Genomic DNA, 26896 nt, shown 5'->3' with positions numbered 1-26896 from the left:
AATTTTTATATTTAATACTGATACGAAATTAGAAATATTAACAATCAAAAGTGTGCAGTGACAAACGTGTCCAACATAAGTAAGAAACGTTTTTAGGGATGCAGGGAGTAATAAACATGTGCATATCATAGCGGTAAGTGCAGGTTTAGATTGGTCTGACATCACATGACATCAATTAGTCCGGCATGCCTTTTCAGGATTTGACATATGTTTTTACTAATTTTTTATTTTTTGATAATTATATCTATATTAGCAATATTCAGAAATAATAAATATTATTCTAAAATATTTACATATATCCAAAAAATTATCAATACAAATGACTATATTTGTTTGTTAATATCAATTAACTTTAATTTTATATTAAGTTCACCTCTATATTAGTATAATTATTATGTTTTAAATTTTATTATATTTAATTTATATTTGACATACCATTTGGTAAAACTGTTCACAAACCGAACCGAACCGAGTTTTGATCGAATTGATCCGAGCTTTAATTTTTTTTTCCTGACAAACTAAGTCGAGCCGAGTTTTCTTAACAAACAGAAAACCGTGTTCGGGCTAGAGCTTGTTAACGAACGAGCCGAACACGAGTTTTTATCAAACAAAATCGAGCTGAGTCGAACCGAGCCGAACACGAGTTTTCTCCATCAAAACGAGCTGAGTCGAGCCGAGCTGAAGTAAAATTTTTTGGTCAAAGCACCGGTAAATAACAAATCAAATACTTTTATTTTTTTTCTAAATTTTTTGTCATATCACTTAAATGTATAGATCTTAACATCCGTACGATTGGATCATTCATAAATACTAGGGACCTTTGCCCGCGCGCTACGCGTGCTAGCCAAAAAAAATATTTTTATTATTTTTTACGATTAGCACCAAATAAATTATTTTACTATTTCTTTTTATAATTTGAATATTTTATTTTTAGCCGGAAATCATGTTGTTGAGTTTAGATAAAAGTATCTCAAATAATATTGCAACGAATAGTTGCGATATGATGTTAGTTAAATTTTTTTGTTGCTAATATATAAGAGAAAAACAAAATTTTTAAATTAGACAAATAACATGAATTACTTAATGTGGTTTAATTTTATGAAAAAAATGTATAGATACCAAATTGTGGCCAAATTGAAATACAATTGACACATCTCTTATTCTTTTATCAGGCACCAAAAAGTTTTAGTTTTTATTTTTACTACAACTATAGAGTAACTATCACTTGAATAAAAAATGGAGGTATTATTGTTATTCACCGGGTCCATTTTGTTACTTCCTCCTCTATATGCACCCTTACATCATTGATTTTTTTTCGACATATGGTATTACATATGATACTTCTGTGTATATCTTTAATTTTGTTGAACATTAGTGATGAGTGATTAAGTAATTGTTCGAATCTGATTTCATTCATCCATGCATGTTCTTCATATCATAAAATCAAATAACTATTAAGTAAACATATAATGATTTAACATTTATAGATGAAATGAATTATATTTAAAACTTGGGGATTGAGTTTGAGTTGATAGAATATTTTATATCAATTGTTACAATCATGCATTTGAGCAATCCATACTGTAGCGACAGGGATTTTCGCGACGTGATTAAGTGAATAAAGTATAATTCAGTATTGTAATTATAAATTATGTGCAAAATGAATTTTGTTGGTTAATTGTCTTTATTGTATATTAGTAACTGGGAACGTAAAATGACCTTTCCAGTTTGATGAGTCAGCTACGCATGCTAGCAATTTTTTTTTATTAATTTTTACGATTCGCACCAAATGAATATTTTTACCATTTGAATAGTTTATTTTTCACCGAAATATAATGGTGTCGAATTTAGGTAAAACTCTGTTAAATAGTATTGCCATGAATAGTTTAGACAATACCAAAATTAAATGATATGATTTAATTTAATGAAAAAAAGATATACATACAATACAACACTCACATTCATTCTTAGATGACATCACATATTCAGCATCTAAAAACGTATGTACAGCGGCAAGTTATTAAATATTTTCTAAACTTATGTACTATATTGATATAAAGCATAATTATAGAATTTTTTGATTTTAATTAAAATACGTTAATAGAGCATTTATATTTCCATTCAATTTACAAGGAAAAGTAAAATATGAATTTAACATTTAAAATTAGGTTTTTAGGATGGACAAAATAGTTGAATAATACATAAACATATTCCAAAAACAAAAAGAAAAAGCAAATCAGCATAGCTCGATTACAACTCATACACTCTCAATTTGAAACAGACAAAACTCACTTAAAATTCACAATTCACGCACTCTCTCTTTCAATTTGAAGCTGATTCAAGTAATTTATGCTTAGAGCTTGAAGTGTTGCATTCAGTACAATAACCAATCCATACCATTTCATCGGGGGCACTCATTCCGAAAGAAGTAAGTTGTTCAATTATGTTTTACGTATTCTCATTGTTAGAATAAGAATTTGATGTTCGATTGATCGTTGAATGTAAATTGATGCAGAATGGATATAAAAGAAGTTCAAATATGTTTTGTTTGTACAAATATGAGTGATTTTTACAGAAAGGGGGAATTGGTATGTATTAGAATGTAGCTCTGTACTTTGTTAAAGTTCAATTGCTCATTATGTGATAATTGTAATTGTTATATATTAGAGTATCTGTTTTGCTTACTTTGTTCAAATTATGCAGTTCCTGGCATTGCCATTTTATGTAAACTATGTGAGTCACCTCCCTGGTGAGGTTAATTTGTTAGGACCCTTGAATATTGTTTGGACGGGAAAATATCCGAGAAACTCTAAGAGCATCGAAAATCTGTCTGATATGATGAATTTCTACTTAATGAAGCCCTACCATATGGTTCTACTGGAATATGAAGGAATAGCGCAGTTCAAATTTCAAGTATATAATCCGCATGCGGTGGAAATGAAATATACAGAAGTGGCATGGGATTCTGACTTGACATGGACTGATACCGAGCTAGAAAGACTGAGTACCACTTTTTGTTGTAATGCTACAACTAATTTTTGCATATTCAGCACATACTTATTAAAGGCAAACATTTGTTGGGCACATCATTCACATAGGTAACAAATAGACGTCCATATTTCAAAATTTATTTTAAAACATTATCATTTTTTTAATGTGTTGTCTCTAATAGTTTTGTTCCTTCTAGGTTATCAATTCAGATATTTGCGACAAATTGGGGTTATGTGAAAAGTCTCCGGTCATTACATTTTGTTTTGAGGATCAAGAATGGCCTATACATGTAAAAGGGGTTACTGACGCAGTCCTTTTTACTAATGAGTGGAATTGGTTCATTCGAGATACACAAATTAAAATTGGTGATACCATTGCTCTCTACCATACTGATGAAGCACTGAAGTTTAAAATATGTGTTTTTGATGAATCCGTCATTCCAAAAGATGAAATTTATGGAGGTATCTTGTCATTAACAGCTTCTATTTAAAAACCTGAGATTTTGAAATTGTTTCTCATGTTGTATTTTAATAGGTGAGGCAGATGATGTTCAACATTATGCCAAATTTTTCAAGGTTATTACAAATCATACGTTACAGTTCGGGGAACTGGTATGTTTGTACTTTGTTCTTGTTTTATAAGGAGTCAATCACTAAAATGAGTTCTTGCAGTAATTGATAATCTTACTATGCAGGAAGTACCACATGTGTTTTACTGTCTTCATGGTACAAAACTTGCCAATAACTTTAAGATTTTTCTCGGTGGTGGGATGAGTGCAAAATTTAAATTCTGTTTTGCGGAGAAGAAGATTTATGGGATGAATCAGTTTTTACGAAAGTATGTTGTACGTGAGGGTTATATTATGTTTTTTAAATATTGCGGTAATTCAGACTTCCAGATTTCTGTTTATGATATGGTATGCGTGAATCACCTTCGTCATTGTTGTGGAACATACCGCTTTGAAGATTTCATGTTTCCTTCATGTTCTGAAGAAGTAATTGAGATTGATGATAGTTTCGATGTAAAATCATAAGCATTTACTATTTTCTCTGTATGATACCAAAAACATAAGAATGGTTTATGCGTTTTTGTCATAGTACTTTTCGTCATAAAAGTCTTTTTGTGTTTCATATTTGAACCTGTTTACATTTGGTCATAAATTTTTACATTTGTGAATATTTTGATGATGAATTGGGAATTGTATGTTGGTTGTCAAAGACTCACTCACAGAGAACTGTTTATGATGAGAGTTATGGAGACTTGCAGTTACCAAAGTTTTAGGTAACTAACTTGCAGTTAATTAACTGCACATTATAGAACAGGAAGTTATCAAAGTTTGATTCTTATATAAGGGAAAGGTACATAACCTCACACATACAATCACATTAACACAAACACCATCTCTTAAACCTTCTCTTATATAGCGTGAAAAATGACTTCACGCAGTGCAAAGAGGAAACGATGGTCAGGGATTAAAAATATGGCAATGGAGGAGTTGAACCAATTGGCTGTCACTTGCGCAGATTTCAACACTGATCTGGAAGATGCAAATCTTTTCTTCGCAGAGTTGTATGCATCCATGGAAAGCAGACAATCTGATTTGTTTGCTCATTCGGTTGGCCTCCAGGAACAGTTAAAGTATTCTTTACATGTCTGTTCATTTCATGTCTTACCAACTTCTGGACGTTTGCTTCATAATTTTATCTCTATCCTTTACAGCAATATAGAAGATATTTTGCATAATGGATCAAGGAAAACACGTGGAGAATCATCCCAAAGCAATGACGAAATTCCACCATCTTATATGGGAAATCCACTCAGATTCCTAGGTGATACACCCACCTCCCTACGTGGTCATGAGACAACCTTGAAACTAAACGCTGCAGAGATGGTGAATGGCTTTCAAAAGTTTGGCGATGGGTGGAAGGAGCATCTTGCTAATTTGAATGGCCAGGCTGGTCAATTGATTGAAGCAATTGGTAGAATTCGCATATTAATGGATGATTATGGTCACAATATATGATTCATATTCCAGTGTATTATTAGAAGAATGTTAGTATGTTATTGTTTAATCAACGTTACTATAAATTAGTGACAATATTATTCTGCAGAAAGTGTTTGTAAGATTATTGGATCAAAGTGAACATTGTTGTTATCTATATTCAAATTGCAAAATTGTCTTCTAATCTACATGGAAAAGAGTATCATTTATTTTGTATGTTATTCCCATTTGTAATAGAAACATCTAAAATTATATTCACATATCATAAGTAAACATTGATTTCGGCAATGACATATAACAAATGATTAGATGAGTAAAACATTCATATGAGTCTACATTAAAATTTATTCCAATTCATAAGAGAAAGTTTGGCTGAATACTAAAATCTCAAAACAATCATCTTTAAGATGACAAAAACTCAAATGTAATGCAAAATAGCAGACATTCCAGAACACAGTCTGGCTAAATCTTATTATGAATAAATTGATTGCAAATGTGTAGGGAAGACTTCACGCCAAAATTAGTTTATTTAGACTGCTCCACCAAGTATGCTGTAGACACAATAGTACATAACATGTTTATTAGAGTTTATACAATTCAATCATGTTTATATCTCTCCCAGTACTAAAAATTTACATTAGCCAAAAAATGTTTATACCTTTGCCTCAACACCTCAACAGCCGGATGATTAATATTGAAATAAATCTGTGAACATGATGAACTTCTTATCTGCAGTGAACCTATTAGAAGCAATTTACCAATAAGAGTTAGTTTTCACCATGAAAAACAATTATAGTTTCTAGTAAAGATATGTAGATTGACAGTAAATGGAACCATTATGGATTAGTGGCATCATTGTTGTCAAGATCACTATTGGAGGATACACAACATTTCCTTCTAGCGTCGTTGCTACATCATCAGTAAATTGATCCCAAGCACAAATCTGAACCACGTTGCTGATATGGAAACAAAGATAGACAATCATATTGGCATTGGAAAACACTGATCAAAACTACATTTATTGGGAAACCATGGTCTTACCAGCCATCAAATAACTCAAAACGAAGAAACTTTTTCTCACCAAACCGTGTATAAACTTGCTTTACTGGTTCAATGTTTTGAGTCATGCCAACAATATCTATGCAATGTCATCTAATTAGAATTTGTAAATGATCATTTTAAATAAAAACAATTATGTGATAAGATACAGAAATACCTATAGCATGTACAGGGACCTCATGTTCAGAAAGTGACATTGCAAGTTCAGAAATCTTAAGAATAGTCTTAAGCTCAAACTTGTGCCTTGGAATGGTATTTATTTCAAAAGGAACAGGATGGACAATGGTATCATGTGCGAAAACTAATCTTATCAGAACATACATGTCTCAAAAGTCCTGCAGGCTCCATTACTATAAAGTTGTGAATATCATATGCATTTCCTTCAAGTATGATATTGGTAACATCATGCCAAGTCACACGATTCACAAATACAAATACATGACAATCTTGCATAACATTGCCTAATTAAAAAACTCTTCTATATAAACATTGATCATATACTACTACTTTATAAACTGAACGACATTACCTCAGAATCAAGCAAAATTAGATTAACACCTCGGAATTGCTGACTGCCAGAAAATGAAGGCCACATCCGAGTAATACGTACACGAACCTCCAATCAGTTCTAGTGCTATCAACTGATGCAAGATTATTTTCCATATCGGCCATGACAAAGATGAACAACAACCAAATGATTATGAAAAGGCTACACAATTTAAACACTCATAGAACATATGTTAACCATATATGTCGAAGGATTACTATGTCAACCATGGATTTAGGTACATGATTGATGTTAATCCAGTTGGCGTAATCTTTATATATGAGTTTGTTAGGATTTAGATTCTGCATAAGTAATCTAATATTCTGAAAATAATTATAATAACTTCACATGGTATAACAATGTCTACGACCTTCAAATTATAATAAATCGTCTAGTACAATATTTTCGGTAGTGATTTCTTCCTAAACATCTATTGCAACAATTAAAAGCTTAACAGGAACGGAAATTAAGACAAAATATGATGAATATTTTACTTTTAATTCTACTTAGATTTTGTAATTCGTCAATTTGATGTTACCATTTTTTTAAGTTAAAATACCAAAAGTAGAGGGCAATTAGACATGATTAAGTCTGTTTTGTTATGCATCTCGTGTCTCATGATTTTCTTTCAATATTATCTAAAACCATTTACTAAGTTTATACAGTTAAACGGTGAGAAAATATTAAGCATCAAATGTTACAATCAGGGATTTGAGCAATCCATTTAAATAGTTAAACACAGAACAAACATGTTGTGTTAGATAATCATGCGAACAATGAGGAGTCGGTTGATTTGAATATAGAAGATGCAGTACAAAATGCTGAAAATGAACAGGATGATAATAAGGCTAGGGAACTCCAACAATAAGCAGAAATCAGCAAGGGCATACATTCAAACCATCTACAAATCCAACATAAAGTTTTAAACATAAACAATGACTTGTCTCTAAAACTTATTTAGATATCCTTAATGAAAATTCTGATTGAAATAAAAAGTTTTCTTTCATGCGACATCCGGAAATGCATTCTCTTTCCAAATATCAAAAACCACCTTCGACTCTCTCCTCCTGCAAAGGAAACAATAAGAAATATGTTACAATATTTAATTTCATATATCTAGTCACTTGTGTTCAATCTTATGTGACATTACTTCTGTAACAAATACTATATTTACCTTATTTAATTCATCAATCACTATCGGCACCATCATATCTCATGCCCTCAAGCCTGTAACACACATAAATGTATTAAGAGATTTATACCCAAAAACAGTTAACGTACAAAGTTTTCAAAACAATATTTTTTACACATACCAATGCCTAAAGTTAAAAATCTCCTGCACTCCGGGGTTAATGTAGAATTTGGAGGCCGGAGTATTAGTGATAATAGCGATGCCTTAACAACCAAAAATAACATGTTACAAATGTATAATGTGTTTGTCTAAGTAAATAATATAATTAACTATCTTAACTCCATAAATTTCACCTTTGTACATGATAACTTTGGCACTTGACATAACAATAATGACCGGTGTCTCTTCACCATCTTCATACAGTGAAGTCATACTTTCAGTCAATGCACCCCATATATCCACTTTGAAAGAAACACTTGTAACAAAACACATAGAAATGAACAAAATTTAAATTTAAGTAGATACATTAGTTCAATAAATTTCTACACGTGTAACTTAATTCTTACTCTGGTCCTTGAGTAACATTGAATCGTATAAGAGGCTGAGCTCCAAAAATTATCTCAATGTTCACCCTTGGCTGGAGATCAGCAACAACTCCTATGATATCTGATAAAGAACAATGTCATATACTTAAAACAAATGCACTTTTTACATTGTTGTGTTAGTATAAAGCATATAGTATAAAGCATATAAAATTTATTGATACCTATGGCGAATGTCCTATCGAGAGCATAAGATTCAGGATTTATAGCCAACTGAGGTAAACTGACAAATTCAAAATTGTGCCTCTCTATGAAAATCCGGTCTAAGTCGCTTGGATACATAGTTTGGACTGTGGTTAAAGGTGTGAAAACAATTTTTAGCGTAGAACGAACATGCCTCAAGATACCAGATGCGTGGGTAGTAATGAAATTTGTTATTTCATACATCTGACCCTCAACAATAGTGTTGTCAAGAGAGTTCCATATATCAGCTCTCACAAAAGCCTGCATATGATCATTCTTACAAACAGGAAAATATGTAGGTTACAATAGTATACTCGCAACTATAAACGTGACAACGTAAAATAATCTGTTTTAAACATCACTTACCCGAGGGTCCAAAAGAATCAAATTAAATCCAACAAAGACTCCTTCTCTATTATTAGTATGCCACAATCTTGTGACTCGAACTCTTATCCTCAAGTTTCGGCTGTAAATGTCCAGTGAAGAAAGCGAACTATAACTGGAGCTGAAAGAATTGAATTTAAAATATATTTTAAAAGAGAACATAATAGTAAACTCCAGAATTCATAATCGTTCACCATGTAATACAAATTGTATGCAGAATATTAACCCATGATGCTTGTAAGATGTGGTATGCAATATTTCTTCTGCAGCTCTGAGTTATAATACAGGAACAACTATGACAATATCGGAATTAAAACAAAATGCTATGAAAAAGATTTAGATGCATATCTACAACTTTAATTTAGAGATATGATCAGATTACATGTTTTATGCCGCCAAAGTTGTTATATGTGATATGTCAGGCTATTAGTATGGAATGAAGTTAGTTACTCTAAAATATGTAAAGTCAATCGTGCAGTGAGAATATGATACTTCTTGATAATTTGATTGTACCAAAATATGTATATTTTAATTGTTAATTTTCTTTAGATGATTTCATAAATCAAATTATTAGTTGTTGCACAGAATCGTGAACATAATGATTGACGATTATTGAATATCATTGTCCTATTATTGAAAAAAGGAATTAAGTGTAAATTAGACCTAAAATCTTCCACAATTAATTAGTATCAAGTACACATACAATATATTTTTCAACATTAGAAGTTCATAATAGGAGGCTTAATCAATTCATTTTGTAGATTTGATCGAAAGCATAATGATACATTGATTTATAACTTGGTAATTACATATGCAAATCTGTCAAGAATATTATATTACCAACAAAACGATTGACGTAGATAGTAGAAATTTATTATTATAATATAACATATCATATTCATATACCCATACACTGAACACGTAAGTGAGCCGATTACACATTTTAATTTATTAACAATTTCAGATTATGCATGTCTATTAAAGTCAATGGTTATTTGTAATTTGCATTGTGATGATATTATAGCGTGAAATACAAATGTCAAAACTTCATAAGAAAAATTATTTTACATATTAATTAGCTCGAATAAGCAGTAGTGTCTGTAATCCGTAGTAAGAGCATATTAAATCTTAAAATATCCACAGTTGACAGTTTAATATGTACCAAAATTTCATAATAATATTTTATTTCAAAACATTGTGTTGATCAATAATTAATTGAAATATCTACATTTGTCTTAGACGTATATTATTATTTTTAATCCAATTACAATTAAAAAAACAAATTGCAAAAATATATATAATCCGGCTCCAAATAACGAAAACGATACCAATTGTATATTGGAAACTATTACAAATTTAGCATGGGAAGATAAGTGAATATATATAACAAAAGGACACATAATAGTCTATTAAAGTCGAAGGACCTTAGTAATGTGTATAGTAAGAATATTATGCCGTAAAATACAAAATTTAAAACTTAATAACAGAATATTGAGAAATTAAAAATCTCGAATAAATAGTAATATTTATAATCCGTAATAAGGGCATATTTAGTCAAATAAACTTTTTGTAACAAAAACACGAATTGTCAACTTCTATGTTAAGATTGCAGCATATTGTTTAACAAAGAATCGTAGTTTTTTTGTTATTCTTATATGGGCATAATATTGCGATGATATTATGGCGTAGAAAATAAAAGTTAAAACTTATTATGCATATTAATTAACTCAAAGTAATCAGTATTAAGAGCATTTAAGAGCCTGTCACTTAAATGCGCTTTAACTTTGTTCACCGGGTTTGCCGGCTATTGCGTGAGCCCTTAATGTTTACCCAGTGCGCACCTGAAGAGTAGTGGTTGCGGGATATCTACGATAAAAAAAATATGTACAAAAATTTGATAACAATAATTTAATTCAAAATAATTTGTTGATCATTAATTAATTGAAATATCTATGTTTGTTTTAGACGTCTATTATTTTTTTTAATCAAATTACACTTACAAAATATTTTATTGCAAAATATATATAATCCGGCAAAGAATTAAAAAATCGATTTTATTTTTAGCATGGGAAGATGAGTGAACATGTATAACAAATTGACACATAATACTCTATTATGAATTCTGGTTATTTGAACTGTGTATTGTGAAGATATAATGGCGTAAAATACAAAACTGAAAACTTAATAACATAATATTGAGAAATTAAAATTCTCGAATAAATAGTATTGTTTATAAAAATTCTCGAATAAATAGTATTGTTTATAAACCGTAATAAAGACATATTCAGTTATATAAACTTATTGGAAAAAATAATTCATGAATTATTAACTTTTATGATAAGATTGCAGCATATTGTTCTAAAAATAATAAATATTTTTTTGTTAGTAGATAAATGATATTTACTTGCTCTTTTAAATGTTATTTTTAAATTATTAATATATTCATAATTATGTAACTAAATTATGTAATCTTACTTAATATTCATAATTATGTAATAACTTATAATTCTTTTATTACATCTTTCCAACTAATTAAACACAAATCATAATTACCCATAGAGATGCGTGCTATTTGACTTTTTAGTGGTTCAATAGTTTTTGGTATATTGATCAAAATAAACTCTTGCATGCAAAGCCCCATTCAAAGTGAATACTACAACTAAACCGCAATCCAACTCTGCACGGAGCATCGGCTGATAACTTTTCCATCGGATCATTCAACAGTTGTCATGGAGGTATGTTTCTACTCTATCCTTCAATTAGGAACCTGATGATTGAATATCAATATCTAATAGATGTTTACTGTCTTCGATTTGTTCAATCATGCTCATGTTAATATACAAATATGTATAGTGAATAGCCTACATTTATGATTCTATGAAAATAGTTTTTAAGATTAGTTTAGGATTGATAATGTAATCTCGTGATAACATTGTGTATCGATTAATATTGGGTATTTTTTCATATAGTATCGTCATATTGTATGTTGACTTATATGGTGAAAATCAATCCAATTCTTTTAACTATGTCGTTGGTAGTCTTAATCTGTTTTTCCTAGCAGTGTATGTTGTGATTTTGGTTATATTGGTTTACTACTGGGACAGTCATTATACATATTCAACTCTGCTGTATTGATTTGTAATAGTATCTGCCATGATTGTATCAAGAGATGTTTAGCATTGCGGCTGGACTTTACATCTGACCTGATTCACAGTATCAAGAGCTACTTCAATATTCTGTAATCCATTAACAAAATGATCACGCTTGGATTAGAAGCCAAAAATACAATAACATTATAATTGTTGTATTGCACATGTCTCGCTAATTGGCCAATTAGACTTAATAATTTATTGTTACTAATTATACTTATGTATAATATTCCATCTCAGCAGCAAAACTGTGAGCCTGTTAACATTCCAGCATTCATCATTGAGGTCGATGCCACAATGCAACCTCTCATGGATGAATTGGTAAATAACTTACTCAATTGTCCCAATACATGTACTGACTATCATAATTGAGTATTCCTGTTAAGTATTTGCTTATGTCTTCAGAAATTACCACTCTCCATTGTTTCTACATATGGTGAAAATCTTCCCGGTAATGGATTAATAATGCTACCAAATGGCCAACATCTACAATTCTCTTATGAGAAAAACAGGGAAAGCTTAACTGGAGTTGGGGAACTCAACAATTTGTTCAAAAAAGGCATTGGTTATAAACTTCTTCTCTGCTACAAAGGTGAAGGAAATTTCCGGGGTCACATTTTTGATAAGACGGGATGTGAAATAGAGTATATCATACTAGAAAAACCGAATTCCTATGTGGCCAAGCGAGGTAAAAGTCTAATTTGCTCTTCACTATATGGCTGAACATTGCATTATTTTAAGTCATGATTGTAATTATACTTTTTACAAACATGATCATCCAATGTTGCTGGAGCTGGATGGAAGATTTTAATTGAAGCTAATGAAAATAAAATCTATGATGGCTTAGTTGTAAGTTATTTTCTTATAAACTTGTAAAATGATTTAATCGGGCAAAACTTTCTATTTACATAATTGAAATACATAGGATACTTATGTTTTAACTTTTGATGCAGGATATTCCACATTCTTTCGTGGCACGCTTTGGCAAGCATATTCCTGATGTTGTTCTCTACTGTTTCCCTTTGGATACAGTGTTTACAGGTTATTTTTCCAAATATGACAAAAGGTTCTTCGGTCTCTATAAAATTCCAGCATATATTCAACTCAACCTGGGAGATTTTATTGTGTTCACCAACTGGGAAGCTGGTCGGTTTGATGCTGTCATTTTTGACAAATATGGAGTGCAAAGGATGTTTGCACATCAGAGCCCAAAGCCTGATGACAACTCTAATAATAGAAACTCTGTTATAGAGTATGGTCATATTAATTGACGATCATTGTGTTAGAAAATAGAAAGTTTGAGGCATGTTTTAGACATGTTCTTAATGTAATTTCCTAAATCTAATTGTTGGAGGTTGTTCTTTGTAGTGAGGACTTAAACTTTCATGTTTGGATCTAAGTCATTTTCTCAGTGTAATCCATAAAGAAATTGAGTTGAAGTTAGTAGTTTGAAAAGGGTTGTGTGGGTTTGTCCCACATTGATTAAGTAAGCGAGGAAGTTTACTTAATGTTTAATTATAATATTTACTGACTTATTATATTTTTTTAATATGAATATTGAATCTGAATATCAGGATTTGGAGTAATGCACTGAACTAATTATCCACCGGGGTACAAAGTGTGCACTATCCACCGAGGTACAAAATGCACTAAATTGATTATCCACCTGGGTACAAAATACACTGAACTGATTATCTGTCGGAGTACAAAGTGTACATTATCCGTCGGAGTACAAAGTGTACATTATCCATCGGGGTACAAAGTGTGCATTATCCACCGGGGTACAAAGTGTGCATTATCCATCGGGGTACAAAGTGTACATTATTCGTCGGGGTACTAAGTGAGCATTATCCATCGATGTACAATATATGGATTATCCATCGGTGTACTAAGCATTATCCACCGGGGATGGGTTGTTTCTGATTCTGAAAGTATTCATTAAATGCATTTAAGTCAGTTAATTTATTTAATTAATATAACATATTCAGTTATGTTTTGGGATGTAATATATATACTAAACAAAACATTTTGGAATAAAGAGGTTGAAATACGTTGAAATATACATACGTAAAACCCTAGCTATCATCTTCCTCTTTTTCTCTCCACCAAAATTATATAGATAAGCATAGGTTTTGGCGACTGAGGTCTGATCGTTGTTTGTACATCGAGTTGCTGTGAACCGGTGTGATGTTGCTGTTTTATCCTGGGAGGGTTATTGCAGTCTCTGAATACAGTAAGTGAGGGCAATAAACTCTTTAAGAACATCCTCTTCCTCTCGAGGGATTGGTGACTCAGCTGTGATTGAAAGATTCATTACGCTAAGCTTTCTTTCTCCTCTTATTTTTCTTTTACAGTTGCTGATTATTTTTTATTTACGACCTTCGTGTTTTGTTTTCGTCATTGGTGTTATTGCCTTGTTCTTGTTATTGGTTATACAACTGCCTCATTGTGTTAGTATAATAGTAATTTACTATTGTTGCAATCCCAACAATCAATACATTGTTGAACTCACATAAACTATTTTTGGTTTATACTTAACTGATTGTTTACCTCCATTTAAATACACACATTTAAAGATACAAATGTTCTTTTTCTTGATGCAGAGAACGTCCAGGGAAATTAGTTCGGGAATAATGGAATGGAGATGAATTCGAGTGAAAACATTTCATGACCATGCTTGCGTGTCTGCCGATATTCCAATGTTTTTAACTTATGCTTTCAACAAAGAATGTAATATTGATACAGTCGCCAATTGTTTTGTCATGGATTTCACTTTAAGACGTATCATTGCAAACATGGCATTTGCCATGTTTGGTATTACTGAATTGTTATAATTTTTGACAATTATCGACCGAAGATAACATTGGGCTTATGTATTAATTCCTTGGGTGATTCCATTAAGGTACTTACCTAATCATAGTATCAACTCATGGCCTATGAATTGCACATATGTAGTTGTGGTTTAATGAAAGTGGATGTAATAACCCACATGTAGATTTAAAAACTATGTGAGTTATACTTTTATTATAACTAATATCTCATGATACTCATGAAAACTATAGTTTCACAATGATGGTTTCAATGACCGCAAATTTGGAGACTCGAGGATTTCGTAAGTTCTTTGCCGTTACAAACTTACCACATCTAACAACTTTAAGGTTATGTTCCTATGGCATAATTGATTCTGGCCAAAATATGCCCAATTATGTATTCTGCCTAATTTGTAATTATGGTTTTGACATCACAAAATCTATAATTATATAATTGTTATATCTATCATATCTTTATTTATTGTAACAAAATATTGTATGCCAAAATCTATCTTGGACTACATACCAAATTAACTTCATTTACATGTTCAAAACATATATATTACCACACATTCTTCATCTTAGTTTGATCAACAGCAAACAATAATATTCCATTCAACATAAAGTCTAGAAATTACAAAACTTAAACTACCAAATGTTTCAATTTTGTACTAAATTCAATAAAACTGCAAAACATCAATCACAAACCTCACCAAGCAAAATCTTGAACAAAAGTAACTGTGGCACCCTCCAAACCCGGGTCAGAAGTTTGGGGTTCACAACACATACACAAAATATAAACCTGTATATAAAATATTATTTGCAATGACCCTGCTTTACTTAACCACGGATCGCAACAGGTTAAAGTATGAAAACAAGCCACAACCTTAACTTTTATTACAACGTACCAAATCCCAACTAATTTAATTTACAACTGATATGAAATTATTCTTACAACCTTACTATCTCACTACTGCATTAAGCTCTGGCTAGCTCGATCAACCATAATCTGGAATCCTAGCTCGAACATTGAACTGGAAAACCTTGCTATCAACCGTATCCTTCTTAACTGTAGAATACATAAAAAGATTCGCAAGAGTGAGCTAACTAGCTCAACAATTCATATTATCAATAACTGAGATTAAACAATAATAAACGAGGTGATTCAAAGGAATCAAGCTTCTTGTTAAACAACCAATAGAATTGGATATTCATTTTAAGTTTTTAAAACCAAGGTTAGGCTGCTGATCAGTCACGCACTAACCCCGAGCAAAGCACACAGCACTGCTCTGACTACTGGATATAAGGCACACATTGGCCTAACTTGACCATCGATATGGTCTGACCACGAATCTGGTCCACACAAAAAAACTATCCAATTCTAAAGCAGTTCAATATGATAACAATAAAATTCAATAAAACCAGATCATAATCCGTAACAATAAAACATTTGTATAAGAGCATGGTAAAAATTCATGGTTACTGAAAGGGTATGTCAAAGTACATAAAAGAAGTGGCCTCCAGCCGGTAGGATAATCGGGTATTAGATGAATAGTGTTTTGACAAGGTTTTAGTACTTTGATATCACAAGGTATGGTTGAGTATACAAGTTTCTGTATGTTTAAACAATTCTGTTTCAGTGTTTGGTATATGATGGACATATATTTGTAGAGTAGTATTGTATTTGTGTGGTTTAATATCTGGTAAATCAACAAGAAATGGTTCACAAAGAATAAGGCTTGTGGCTCAGAGATCAAATGATGTGGCTCAGGTTCAAGGCTAAAGGATTCAAAGTGCTTACAGTATAAAACAGAGCTAATTTGGGTATTAACAGTATGTCACAAGAGAATTTAAAAATATTTGCTTTATATCTCGAGAATGGTTTAGAAATACTTGCCTTATCATAATCAATTTCAACTTCACTTTGTACTCGTCTAATGACTCCATTCAACAATCACTCATATGCTTCTCCTATGCCTTGCTTCTACCCTCTGATTACTTGTTGTATTTTCTACATGTCAATTCTATTTTCTGATCACCTGCTTCTCTTTTCTACGCCTTGCTTACTCTGCTAGGCATCATAAGTATCTATTAATATTTAACTCATACGATTCTATTCAACATACACTTATATCTACCCTTCATTTTACCCAGATTCGATTAACGGATTGAAAGTTACGCTATAAACAAGTAATCACCAAACATATAGACCGACAGTCAACCGACAAGTCACATATAACATATAGCACGTCATATAATCAATGTTATATCATTTATAAAGAAGTCTCGGGTCATAAACAAGCTTTCAGGTATTTAAAATGATTTTTAAAACATTTTTCGGAATTAAAACGGGTCGTTGGATCAATTTCGGAGTAATAAACAGGGTTCGGTTGGCCAATTCTGGCTTTAAAACAATTTTATAATAATTATTGAGCCTTGGAAACAATTTAAAATAATATTTTAAAGCTCGAAACTATTTTTCAGAATTTTTAAATCATTTTTTAAGTAATTAAATCTAATTAAATAATTAATTAAAATCAATTAATAAGTAATTAAATTAATTAATCAATTAATATTTAAATTAATTGACTAATTAAATAATTAATTATTAACTAAAGTTAATTAATTACAAAATTCAGATTTATTTTTGGATTAAAAATAATTTTCAGAATAAATAAATAATAATTTTTGAAATTAAAAATGAATTTTAGAAAATGAATAATGAATTTTTTGGATTTATTTTCAAATAAAATTTGCAGAAACAGATTTTTAGAAACAGAATTCGAGGAGAGTGGATCAAAATCGGGTCAGGTGGGGGGTCGAAGTCGGGTCATTGAGAACCCTTCCGGATCTGGTAGAACTTCACCGGAATCTGGGGTTGAACCCAGAAACCGGCGAAGTCGCCGTTTTCCGGCCACCGCCTAACAGCCCCTAAAACCGTCCCCTTTTCCAGAATTTTTAATCATAACCTGTCACAATTCAACCCGGCTATATAAGTATGGCAACAGTGGCTACAGATGAGCCGTGGTTCGCGATTTCCGGCGAAAAGCCATGGAAACCGGTGACCTCGAGTTCAGTTCCGGCTAAAAGGCCGATGTCCCTGATTACTTAACCAAACTCATTTAATCTAGTACCAAAATGAAGCTGGGATCATCTATAATACGTTCCTACTATCCAAAACATTCAACAACACTAAATTAAACCAATAAATCAATTTAAAAATCTTGTAAAATTCCAAAACTCGTTTTCACTATTCACTGAACCAAATCACGCAAATAATATATGAAACTCATCCTTAGAACCCCTACAATCATAATCAACCAACAAAATCATCAAACAATTCCTTTAAATCAAAATCCGAATTTAAGTTTAAATAATTCAAAACTGAAAAATATGTAATTGAAAAATAAATACCCTTATTCGAAGATTTTGATACGGTTACGATTGTCTCGTCGAGGGCTTCGTTTTGACTATTCATACGCCTCCATCGGATTCCAATAACGTCTTCAAATTCTCGTTTGATTGCGAAGAACACGAAGAACACGGTTCGTTTCTCTAGATAATTATCTATTTAACTGTTTACAAATGATTTTTGGTAGAAAAAAAAATACGGGAAAGGCTATTTATAATTACGGAAAATTAGTATCCCGTTGGATCATCCCATATATAAAATGGTATGTTTATTTATAAAAACTGATCCAAACGGTATCGGTTTTCGGGATAATTATCCAAATCAGTACAATTTGTACTGCGGTCTTGGTCTCAGCGCCTAGTTACACGTATTACGATGTGATAATTGTGATAGTTTAATAAAAAGCTCCCGTTTATCGAAAATACGAGTTTTATTGATTTACCGAAACGAATATTGTATCAAAAATGTTGCGCCGGGACCAGCGCAGGACAAACCGTACGCCGGATTGAAAAAGTCGAAACATGGAAAATGCTCGGAATATTGCAATTAGGTTAGGAAGGAGTTCTCGGAAGAGTTTCGGGTTGTAAAAACGTAAATACGGATGACGTCGGTTGGTTCCCGTTTTTATAAAATAGGTTTTAAATACCCAGAAAAAGATTTTATAAAATTCATATGATTCCTATAAATACATAAATCAACATAAAAATAATTAGGAAGATATGACAATTATCTATATTTTATTTGGAACATATAAAAATTGAAATACTCAATTAATAATATTTTTAAACATCCGAACACATTTAACACTTAACAAATAATTCACAGAATAGATACTGAATACATATAATAATTATCTATTAGCAATAATAATTACACGATATATCCCGGATATTACATCTTTCCCCCCTTAAAAGGATTATGTCCTCAGAATCTCCTAAGAAAACAAATGAGGGTATTTTTTTTCTCATATCTTTTTCTAACTCCCAGGTTGACTCTTCAACCTTTGGGTTTTCCACAACACTCTTACTAACTTTACTACTTTGTTTTTCAATACTTTCTCTCTTTCTTCTAGAATCTCTATCGGACTCTCTACATATGATAAATCTGCCTGAAGCTCTATTGGCTCTTATTCTATTGCATGCTTGGAGTCTGGATTATACTTCCTAATCATCGATACGTGAAAAACATTGTGAATGTGCTCCATGTACGGAGGTAACGCCAACTCGTAAGCTACTTTGTCAACGTGCTTTAGAATCTCAAAAGGTCCTACATATCTTAGGCTTAACTTCCCTTTGATTCCAAACCTCGTTAATCCCTTCTATGGCGATCCTTTCAGTAATACCAAGCTTCCTTCTTCGAATCTCATGTCTTTCCTTGACTGATCTGCATATTTTCTTTGACGATCTTGTGCTGCTATCAATCTTTTCTGGATAACTTTAATAGCTTCCTTTGTCTGCTGCACTAATTTAGGTCCAAGTATTTTGCGTTCTCCTACTTCATCCTAATACACTGGAGATCTGCATTTGCGTCCTTAAAGGGGCTTCATAGGGTGGCATCCCAATACCGGCGTGCTAACTGTTGATGTAAGCAAATTATGTCAGAGGTAAATGCTCGTTCTAACTTCCTTTGAGTCAATGGTACACATATGTAACATGTCCTCGATTGTCTGGATCGTTCCTTTACTCTGGATGTCCCTCTGCGGGTGGTTAAATTCAGTCTCGTTCCCAAACATTCTTGAAAACTCTCCCAAGATCTTGAATAAAATCTTGGATCTCGATCAGATACGATGGTCACAGAAATTCCATAACGAATTATAATTTCTTTTAAGTACATATGAACTGACTTGTCCAGTGAAAATCTTCCATTTATAGACAGAAAATGAGCTGACTTGGTAAATCTATCCACTATAACCTAAATGGCATCATGATTAGCTTTTGTCCCTGGGCAACCCAACTATGAAATCCATGGTGATATGCTCCCGCTTCCACTCTGGAACCTCCAATAGATGTAGCAATCCACTTGGTCTCTAATGCTCTACTTTAACTCTTTGACATGTATAACATCTGCTAATCCATTCCGCAATTTCCCTCTTCATATCTGGCTACTAATAATTTTCCTTTAAATCTCTATACATCTTGGTATTCTCTGGATGATTGAATACCTTGAATTCTGAGCTTTTTATAAAATTCCATTCTTCAACTCCGTCACTGGTAGAATCCAAATTCTAGAAGAAAACCTAAGAATACCTTGATCATCCTTTTTGGGTGCACAATTCTTAATCTGCTAAATGATTTATATCTTGATCTATTACCTCTTCCTGACACTTCTTTATCTTCTCTAACAATTCTGACTGAAAAGTTGTACTTATACATTCTTACTCCTTTTGGATCATGAACCCTGACTTCCAATTCCAACTTCTAGAATTCCATAGATGATTCTTCTGTTACAGTCTCTATATTCATTCTCTCTCCTTCTTACTCATCTTTTACCACTACATTTGCTTTTCCTCGGGAGTTTATACTTCAAACTCTTATGGTCCGTGTATATCTCACATCTTTCTCTATACTTATAATATTTCCCAATTTTTCAAAACGAATACTATTGTTGCTTTTAATTCCCAGTTATGAGTAGGGTACTTCTGCTCATAAGGTTTCGGTTGTTTGGATGCATATACAATAACTTTATTATTTTGCGTCAACACACATCCTATTCCCTTACGAGAAGTATCACTATAGACTACCAAAACTCCCTGATACTTTCAAAGTGATAAAATAGGTGTTGTAACCATTCTTTCATTTAACTCCGCAAAACTTTTTTTTTCACCCTTCTCCATTTCATATAACCTTCTTGCTTCTCCTGGTTAGCTTCATCTAAAATATTGCAACTTTCAAGAAATCTTGCACAAATTTCCGATAGTATCTGGCCCATAATGACACTTCTTACTTTTGTTAGTGCTTCTGGTCTTTCCTCATTCTTACCATCTTTAAATTTTTCTGCCGAAAACCCTTTTTGTCTCCTCCTTACTGACTTTCTGTACTAAGAATTATACCTCCTGCCATTAAAGTTTTCACCTGGTAAACTTTTTATACCGCTTCTTTCTTCTTTGACTCCTCATCTATCATTGTATAGGTTGCATGGTTCTTCTTAAGTAACACCAATACGTCTTATCCAGATTCCTGCTTCAAGATTCTACTCATCAAATTTAAATATCACTGGTATATCAGTTCATCCAACTAACATTTCTAGAATTTTATAACAACAGTACTGAGTTCTAAAAATTATCCTTGATATGTCCATAAGTTCAATCTTCACTTGGTAATATACCCAGTCTTAATTCAATCTTATATAAAAAAAATACCCTGCTTCGTTCATTTAATTAAACAAATCATTGGTTCGAGGTAACAGATATCTGCTCTTGAGAGTAAACTTGTTGAGCTTTCGCTAACACATAATCTCACACTTCCATTTTTCTTATTAACACATTGTGTCGGTGCACTTTAGGGGTACGCTAGGTCCAGTTGCTTTTTTTTTCTAATTATCTCATGCGTTTGTTCTGGTAACTCCTTTATTTTATCTGGTGCCATTCTGTGCGGGGCTTTGGACACTGGCTTCATTTCAGGTGATAAACCATTCATAAACACATTTTCTTTATCTAAAGGGAATATTGGTAACTCATCTGAAAACCTATCCTGAGACTGTAAAATCTTCAAGTTCGGTTTACTCCTAACTCTTATTTATAATCGCCATAACACTTATATCCTAAATCATTCTTAACAAGTTCTTTACTTTCCTTTGTCCTTTAAACTTCTTCATGTTCTCATTTAGCGTCTTCAGAACTATCTTCCATCACGACGGTCTATCTGGGCATCACACTTGAATAGTTAATCCACTCCTTAGAATAATGTCAAATCCTCTTATCTCAAATGATATCAGTTCTTCGTAACTTATTGCCAGAAATATTAATTCCGCCATTGGTACTTACTTATTCAATAACTGCACATTCTTAACTTGCTAGTCCTTTAGTCATAAACTTATTGATTCGACAAGATAATTCATCTTATCAATAAAACCTTGAGAGATATACGATCAAATTGCTTCCACGTCTTTTAAAACTTTAACGCAAAAGGTTTCCGCGATAATCTTCCATGTCATCACATCCATATTCTAAATAACATATCACAAATTCTCGTTCTCGGAGACGTATCCCTTATCGAAGTAAATTCCCTTGACTGTTAATGCATCCCTGACTAGGGCCAGTGATTTGCAATTCTCACCATATGCCCTTGTTTCCTTTCCATACATGAGAGGTAGATGAGACGTTGCCCGCTTAGCGTATAATGTGTTGACTTTTATCTGAAAAGCTCTTGCAAAGAACAACGGTACAACGAAACAACTAGAAGGATTCACAATTTTAATAGACTTAGAGTTGAAAAGAAAGAAGAAGTAATGATTTGAATATGAATGAGACAACCACATTGGTACTTAAGATGGCCAGTCTTTCATACTGTATGGCATACAACACATGATTAGGTGGCATCCCACCTGACTCTTCGTCATTCCGATAAAGTGTCTCATCATAACACTGTTTGTCCCTAATAAAAAAAAACAAAACTTGAGGGGAACAATTGAATTTGAAAGTAATGCAAAATCCTCCGTTTTGATATCATCAGAAAGAATTTATTAAGAATAGGAGTTCAGACATTTTAGGAATTAAAAAGGAATATACGCTGTAACGTTGAGGGCGAGAATGATACCATTGGTCACCGTCCACATTTCACTTGTATTCATCTTTCGAGCTTGCTCGATCATTTCCCAATTGTATCACATAACAACTTTAGAAGTATGCTAAAATGCCTTCACAACTAAGCATTATGGTAGATTCTTACTTGTTAAGTCTCGCGTCTGTAACATCGCACCTACACGTATAATACTTTAACAATTCGATCATAATGGTGTTCTTATCAGATAACCTTGAGTTTCCTCTTTTTAATTTGGAATAACCATGAATCATTCAACATAACGATCATTTTATTAATAATATTCTTCCTTTAGAAAAGTCTGGAAATTTTCCCAATCTTCTTCGGTCATGCTCAGGCTTTCGTTTAATCAATGAATTCTTCGAACTCTGATAATCCCAGTAATTGGATGAATAGTTACTCCGTACGCCGGTTCTATTGTTAATCCTATCAGACAATACTTGCACCCACTTCTTCATAATTGCAGGTTACCTCGTTCTCCGAATTAACAATACTGAGTCTGAAACAACATCCTTCTAGATAATCCGGGTCTTTTAACAAACAAGAAACTCAAGTAGTAACTTGACAACCAAGGTTTAAAACTTATTTTATTCAAAAAGGCTTTTAGAAATTTTTTTGTGAGGAAAAAAAAATCTTTTTTTTTAAACTTGTTTTAAAATTTATGAAAATCACAAATCTGGTAATCCTTACTATATGAGTTGGTTGTTGTCCTTCTTATGACCAGATCCCAAGTTAAAGAAATGATCCCTCAAAGGTCCATTCACTTCCATTTATCTCCTCTCCTTCATTGGGGTCTATTACTTTCTGTAATCAATGAAAACTTCCGCTGTCGTTGTACGTTATCTTATTCACAGCTTCACATTAAGGCTCCCATACTAGTAGTACTCCTGTTAACCACTTTGCAATCATTGAGTGGAACAGACTATCCAATAGTCAACAAGTCAGCTAATGTCACATCATCTTGTTAAAATATATATCACATTATTATAACACCATTAATTTCAAGAAATCTTCATATCCCTAATCTCCACTAACCCTCTCTCTTCAACACTTTTCTATTTCATTTCACAAGCTAGTCATGAGTGGCCTAATTACTAATAGCTTCTTGTAACCTGATAACAGCCATCCTCCAGAACACTTGAATCTTCTTTCTAAACTCCTTCTCACCTTAATTTGTATCTCAATACTCACCATTTACTGCAGCTATCATATCCCTTCTCGCAAATGCTGTTGTTTCATTGGAAAGGTTTTTAAACTAAGGATACAGAATATGGTGTATAGTAAACAGAAAAGATACATTCATAGTTGAATGTTCAAAAGAACAAGAATAAGCAAATAAAGGTTCTTGAATAGGTAGTCTCATATCGAGAGATGATAGAATAGCGTTAAATAACTTGGAGAGGCGCGACTGTCATAACAGAAGGTAATACCGCTAATACTGATGGAAGAACAAGGCGCAAATTGAATCTGGAAGAAGATGACGATCCTTATACGGAAATCTCCAAACAATCAGTTGATGTAGGGAAATCAGGATCTGCCATTGCCGTTGCCTGGATATCACGTCGCTAGTTAAGAATCCCGAATCGCAACACGAACCGTGTCGGAGACTTACTATACAGTCGCACTCAACCTCGCGATGACCTATCTTTCTATTCCTATTCCTAATCCTAACCCTCTACCCAATCCAGACAATCTAGGCTTGTTTCAGTGACTTATAACCTGTAGCTCTGATACCAACCTGTGGCACCCTCCAAACCCGGGTCAAAAGTTTGGGGTCCACAATACATACACAAAATATAAACCTGTATATAAAATATTATTTACAATGACCCTGCTTTACTTAACCACGGATCGCAGCAGGTTAAAGTATGAAAACAAGCCACAACCTTAACTTTTATTACAACGTACCAAATCCCAACTAATTTAATTTACAACTGATATGAAATTATTCTTACAACCTTACTATCTCACTACTGCATTAAGCTCCTGCTAGCTCGATCAACCATAATCTGGAATCCTAGCTCGAACATTGAACTGGGAAACCTTGCTATCAACCGTATCCTTCTTAACTGTAGAATACATAAAAAGATTCGCAAGAGTGAGCTAACTAGCTCAGCAAGTCATATTATCAATAACTGAGGTCAAACAATAATAAACGAGGTGATTCAAAGGAATCAAGCTTCTTGTTGAACAACCAATATAATTGGATATTCATTTTAAGTTTTTAAAACCAAGGTTAGGCTGCTGATCAGTCACACACTAACCCCGAGCAAAGCACACAGCACTGCTCTGACTACTGGATCCAAGGCACACATTGGCCTAACTTGACCATCGATATGGTCTGACCACGAATCTGGTCCACATAAAAAAAAACTATCCAATTCTAAAGCAGTTCAATATGATAACGATAAAATTCAATAAAAGCAGATCATAATCCGTAACAATAAAACATTTGTATAAGAGCATGGTAAAAATTCATGGTTACTGAAAGGGTATGTCAAAGTACATAAAAGAAGTGGCCTCCAGCCGGTAGGATAATTGGGTATTAGATGAATAGTGTTTTGACAAGGTTTTAGTACTTTGATATCACAAGGTATGGTTGAGTATAAAAGTTTCTGTATGTTTAAACAATTCTGTTTCAGTGTTTGGTATATGATGGATATATATTTGTGGAGTAGTATTGTATTTGTGTGGTTTAATATCTGGTAAATCAACAAGAAATGGTTCACAAAGAATAAGGCTTGCGGCTCAAAGATCAAATGATGTGGCTCAGGCTCAAGGCTAAAGGATTCAAAGTGCTTACAGTATAAAACAGAGCTAATTTGGGTATTAACAGTATGTCACAAGAGAATTTAAAAATATTTGCTTTATATCTCGAGAATGGTTTAGAAATACTTGCCTTATCATAATCAATTTCAACTTCACTTTGTACTCGTCTAATGACTCCATTCAACAATCACTCATTTGCTTCTCATATGCCTTGCTTCTACCCTCTGATTACTTGCTGTATTTTCTACATGTCAATTCCATTTTCTGATCACCTGCTTCTCTTTCCTACTCCTTGCTTACTCTGCTAGGCATCATAAGTATCTATTAATATTTAACTCATACGATTCTATTCAACATACACTTCTATCTACCCTTCGTTTTATCCAGATCCGATTAACGGATTGAAAGTTACGCTATAAACAAGTAATCACCAAACATATAGACCGACAGTCAACCGACAAGTCACATATAACACATAGCACGTCACATAATCAATGCTATATCATTTATAAAGAAGTATCGGGTCATAAACAGGCTTTCAGGTATTTAAAATGATTTTTAAAACATTTTTCGAAATTAAAACGGGTCGTTGGATCAATTTCGGAGTAATAAACAGGGTTCGGTTGGCCAATTCTGGCTTTAAAACAATTTTATAATAATTATTGAGCCTTGGAAACAATTTAAAATAATATTTTAAAGCTCGAAACTATTTTTCGGAATTTTTAAATCATTTTTTAACTAATTAAATCTAATTAAATAATTAATTAAAATCAATTAATTAGTAATTAAATTAATTAATCAATTAATATTTAAATTAATTGACTAATTAAATAATTAATTATTAACTAAAGTTAATTAATTACAAAATTCAGATTTATTTTTGGATTAAAAATAATTTTCAGAATAAATAAATAATGATTTTTGGAATTAAAAATGAATTTTAGAAAATGAATAATGAATTTTTTGGATTTATTTTCAAATAAAATTTGCAGAAACGGATTTTTAGAAACAGAATTTGGGGAGAGCGGGTCGAAGTCGGGTCAGGTGGCGGGTCGAAGTCGGGTCATTGGGAACCCTACCAGATCTGGTAGAACTTCAC

General features: G+C 32.4%; 1 protein-coding gene across 1 annotated transcript; it reads left to right on the top strand.

Moving 5' to 3' along the window:
• The first annotated feature begins 2558 nt into the window (after nucleotides 1-2558).
• LOC141691887 (uncharacterized) lies at nucleotides 2559-4024 on the top strand. The gene is made up of 5 exons (XM_074496638.1): nucleotides 2559-2588; nucleotides 2704-2913; nucleotides 3188-3452; nucleotides 3526-3602; nucleotides 3686-4024. Exons 1-5 carry the CDS (start codon nucleotides 2559-2561, stop codon nucleotides 4022-4024), a joined length of 921 nt encoding a protein of 306 aa, XP_074352739.1.
• The last annotated feature ends 22872 nt before the right edge of the window (nucleotides 4025-26896 follow it).

Source organism: Apium graveolens, chromosome 10 (assembly GCF_009905375.1).
Source record: "Apium graveolens cultivar Ventura chromosome 10, ASM990537v1, whole genome shotgun sequence".
In the NCBI taxonomy this organism is placed as follows: domain Eukaryota; kingdom Viridiplantae; phylum Streptophyta; class Magnoliopsida; order Apiales; family Apiaceae; genus Apium; species Apium graveolens.
Note: the sequence above shows the minus strand (reverse complement) of the source record. Positions and strands in the feature narration are given on the sequence as shown.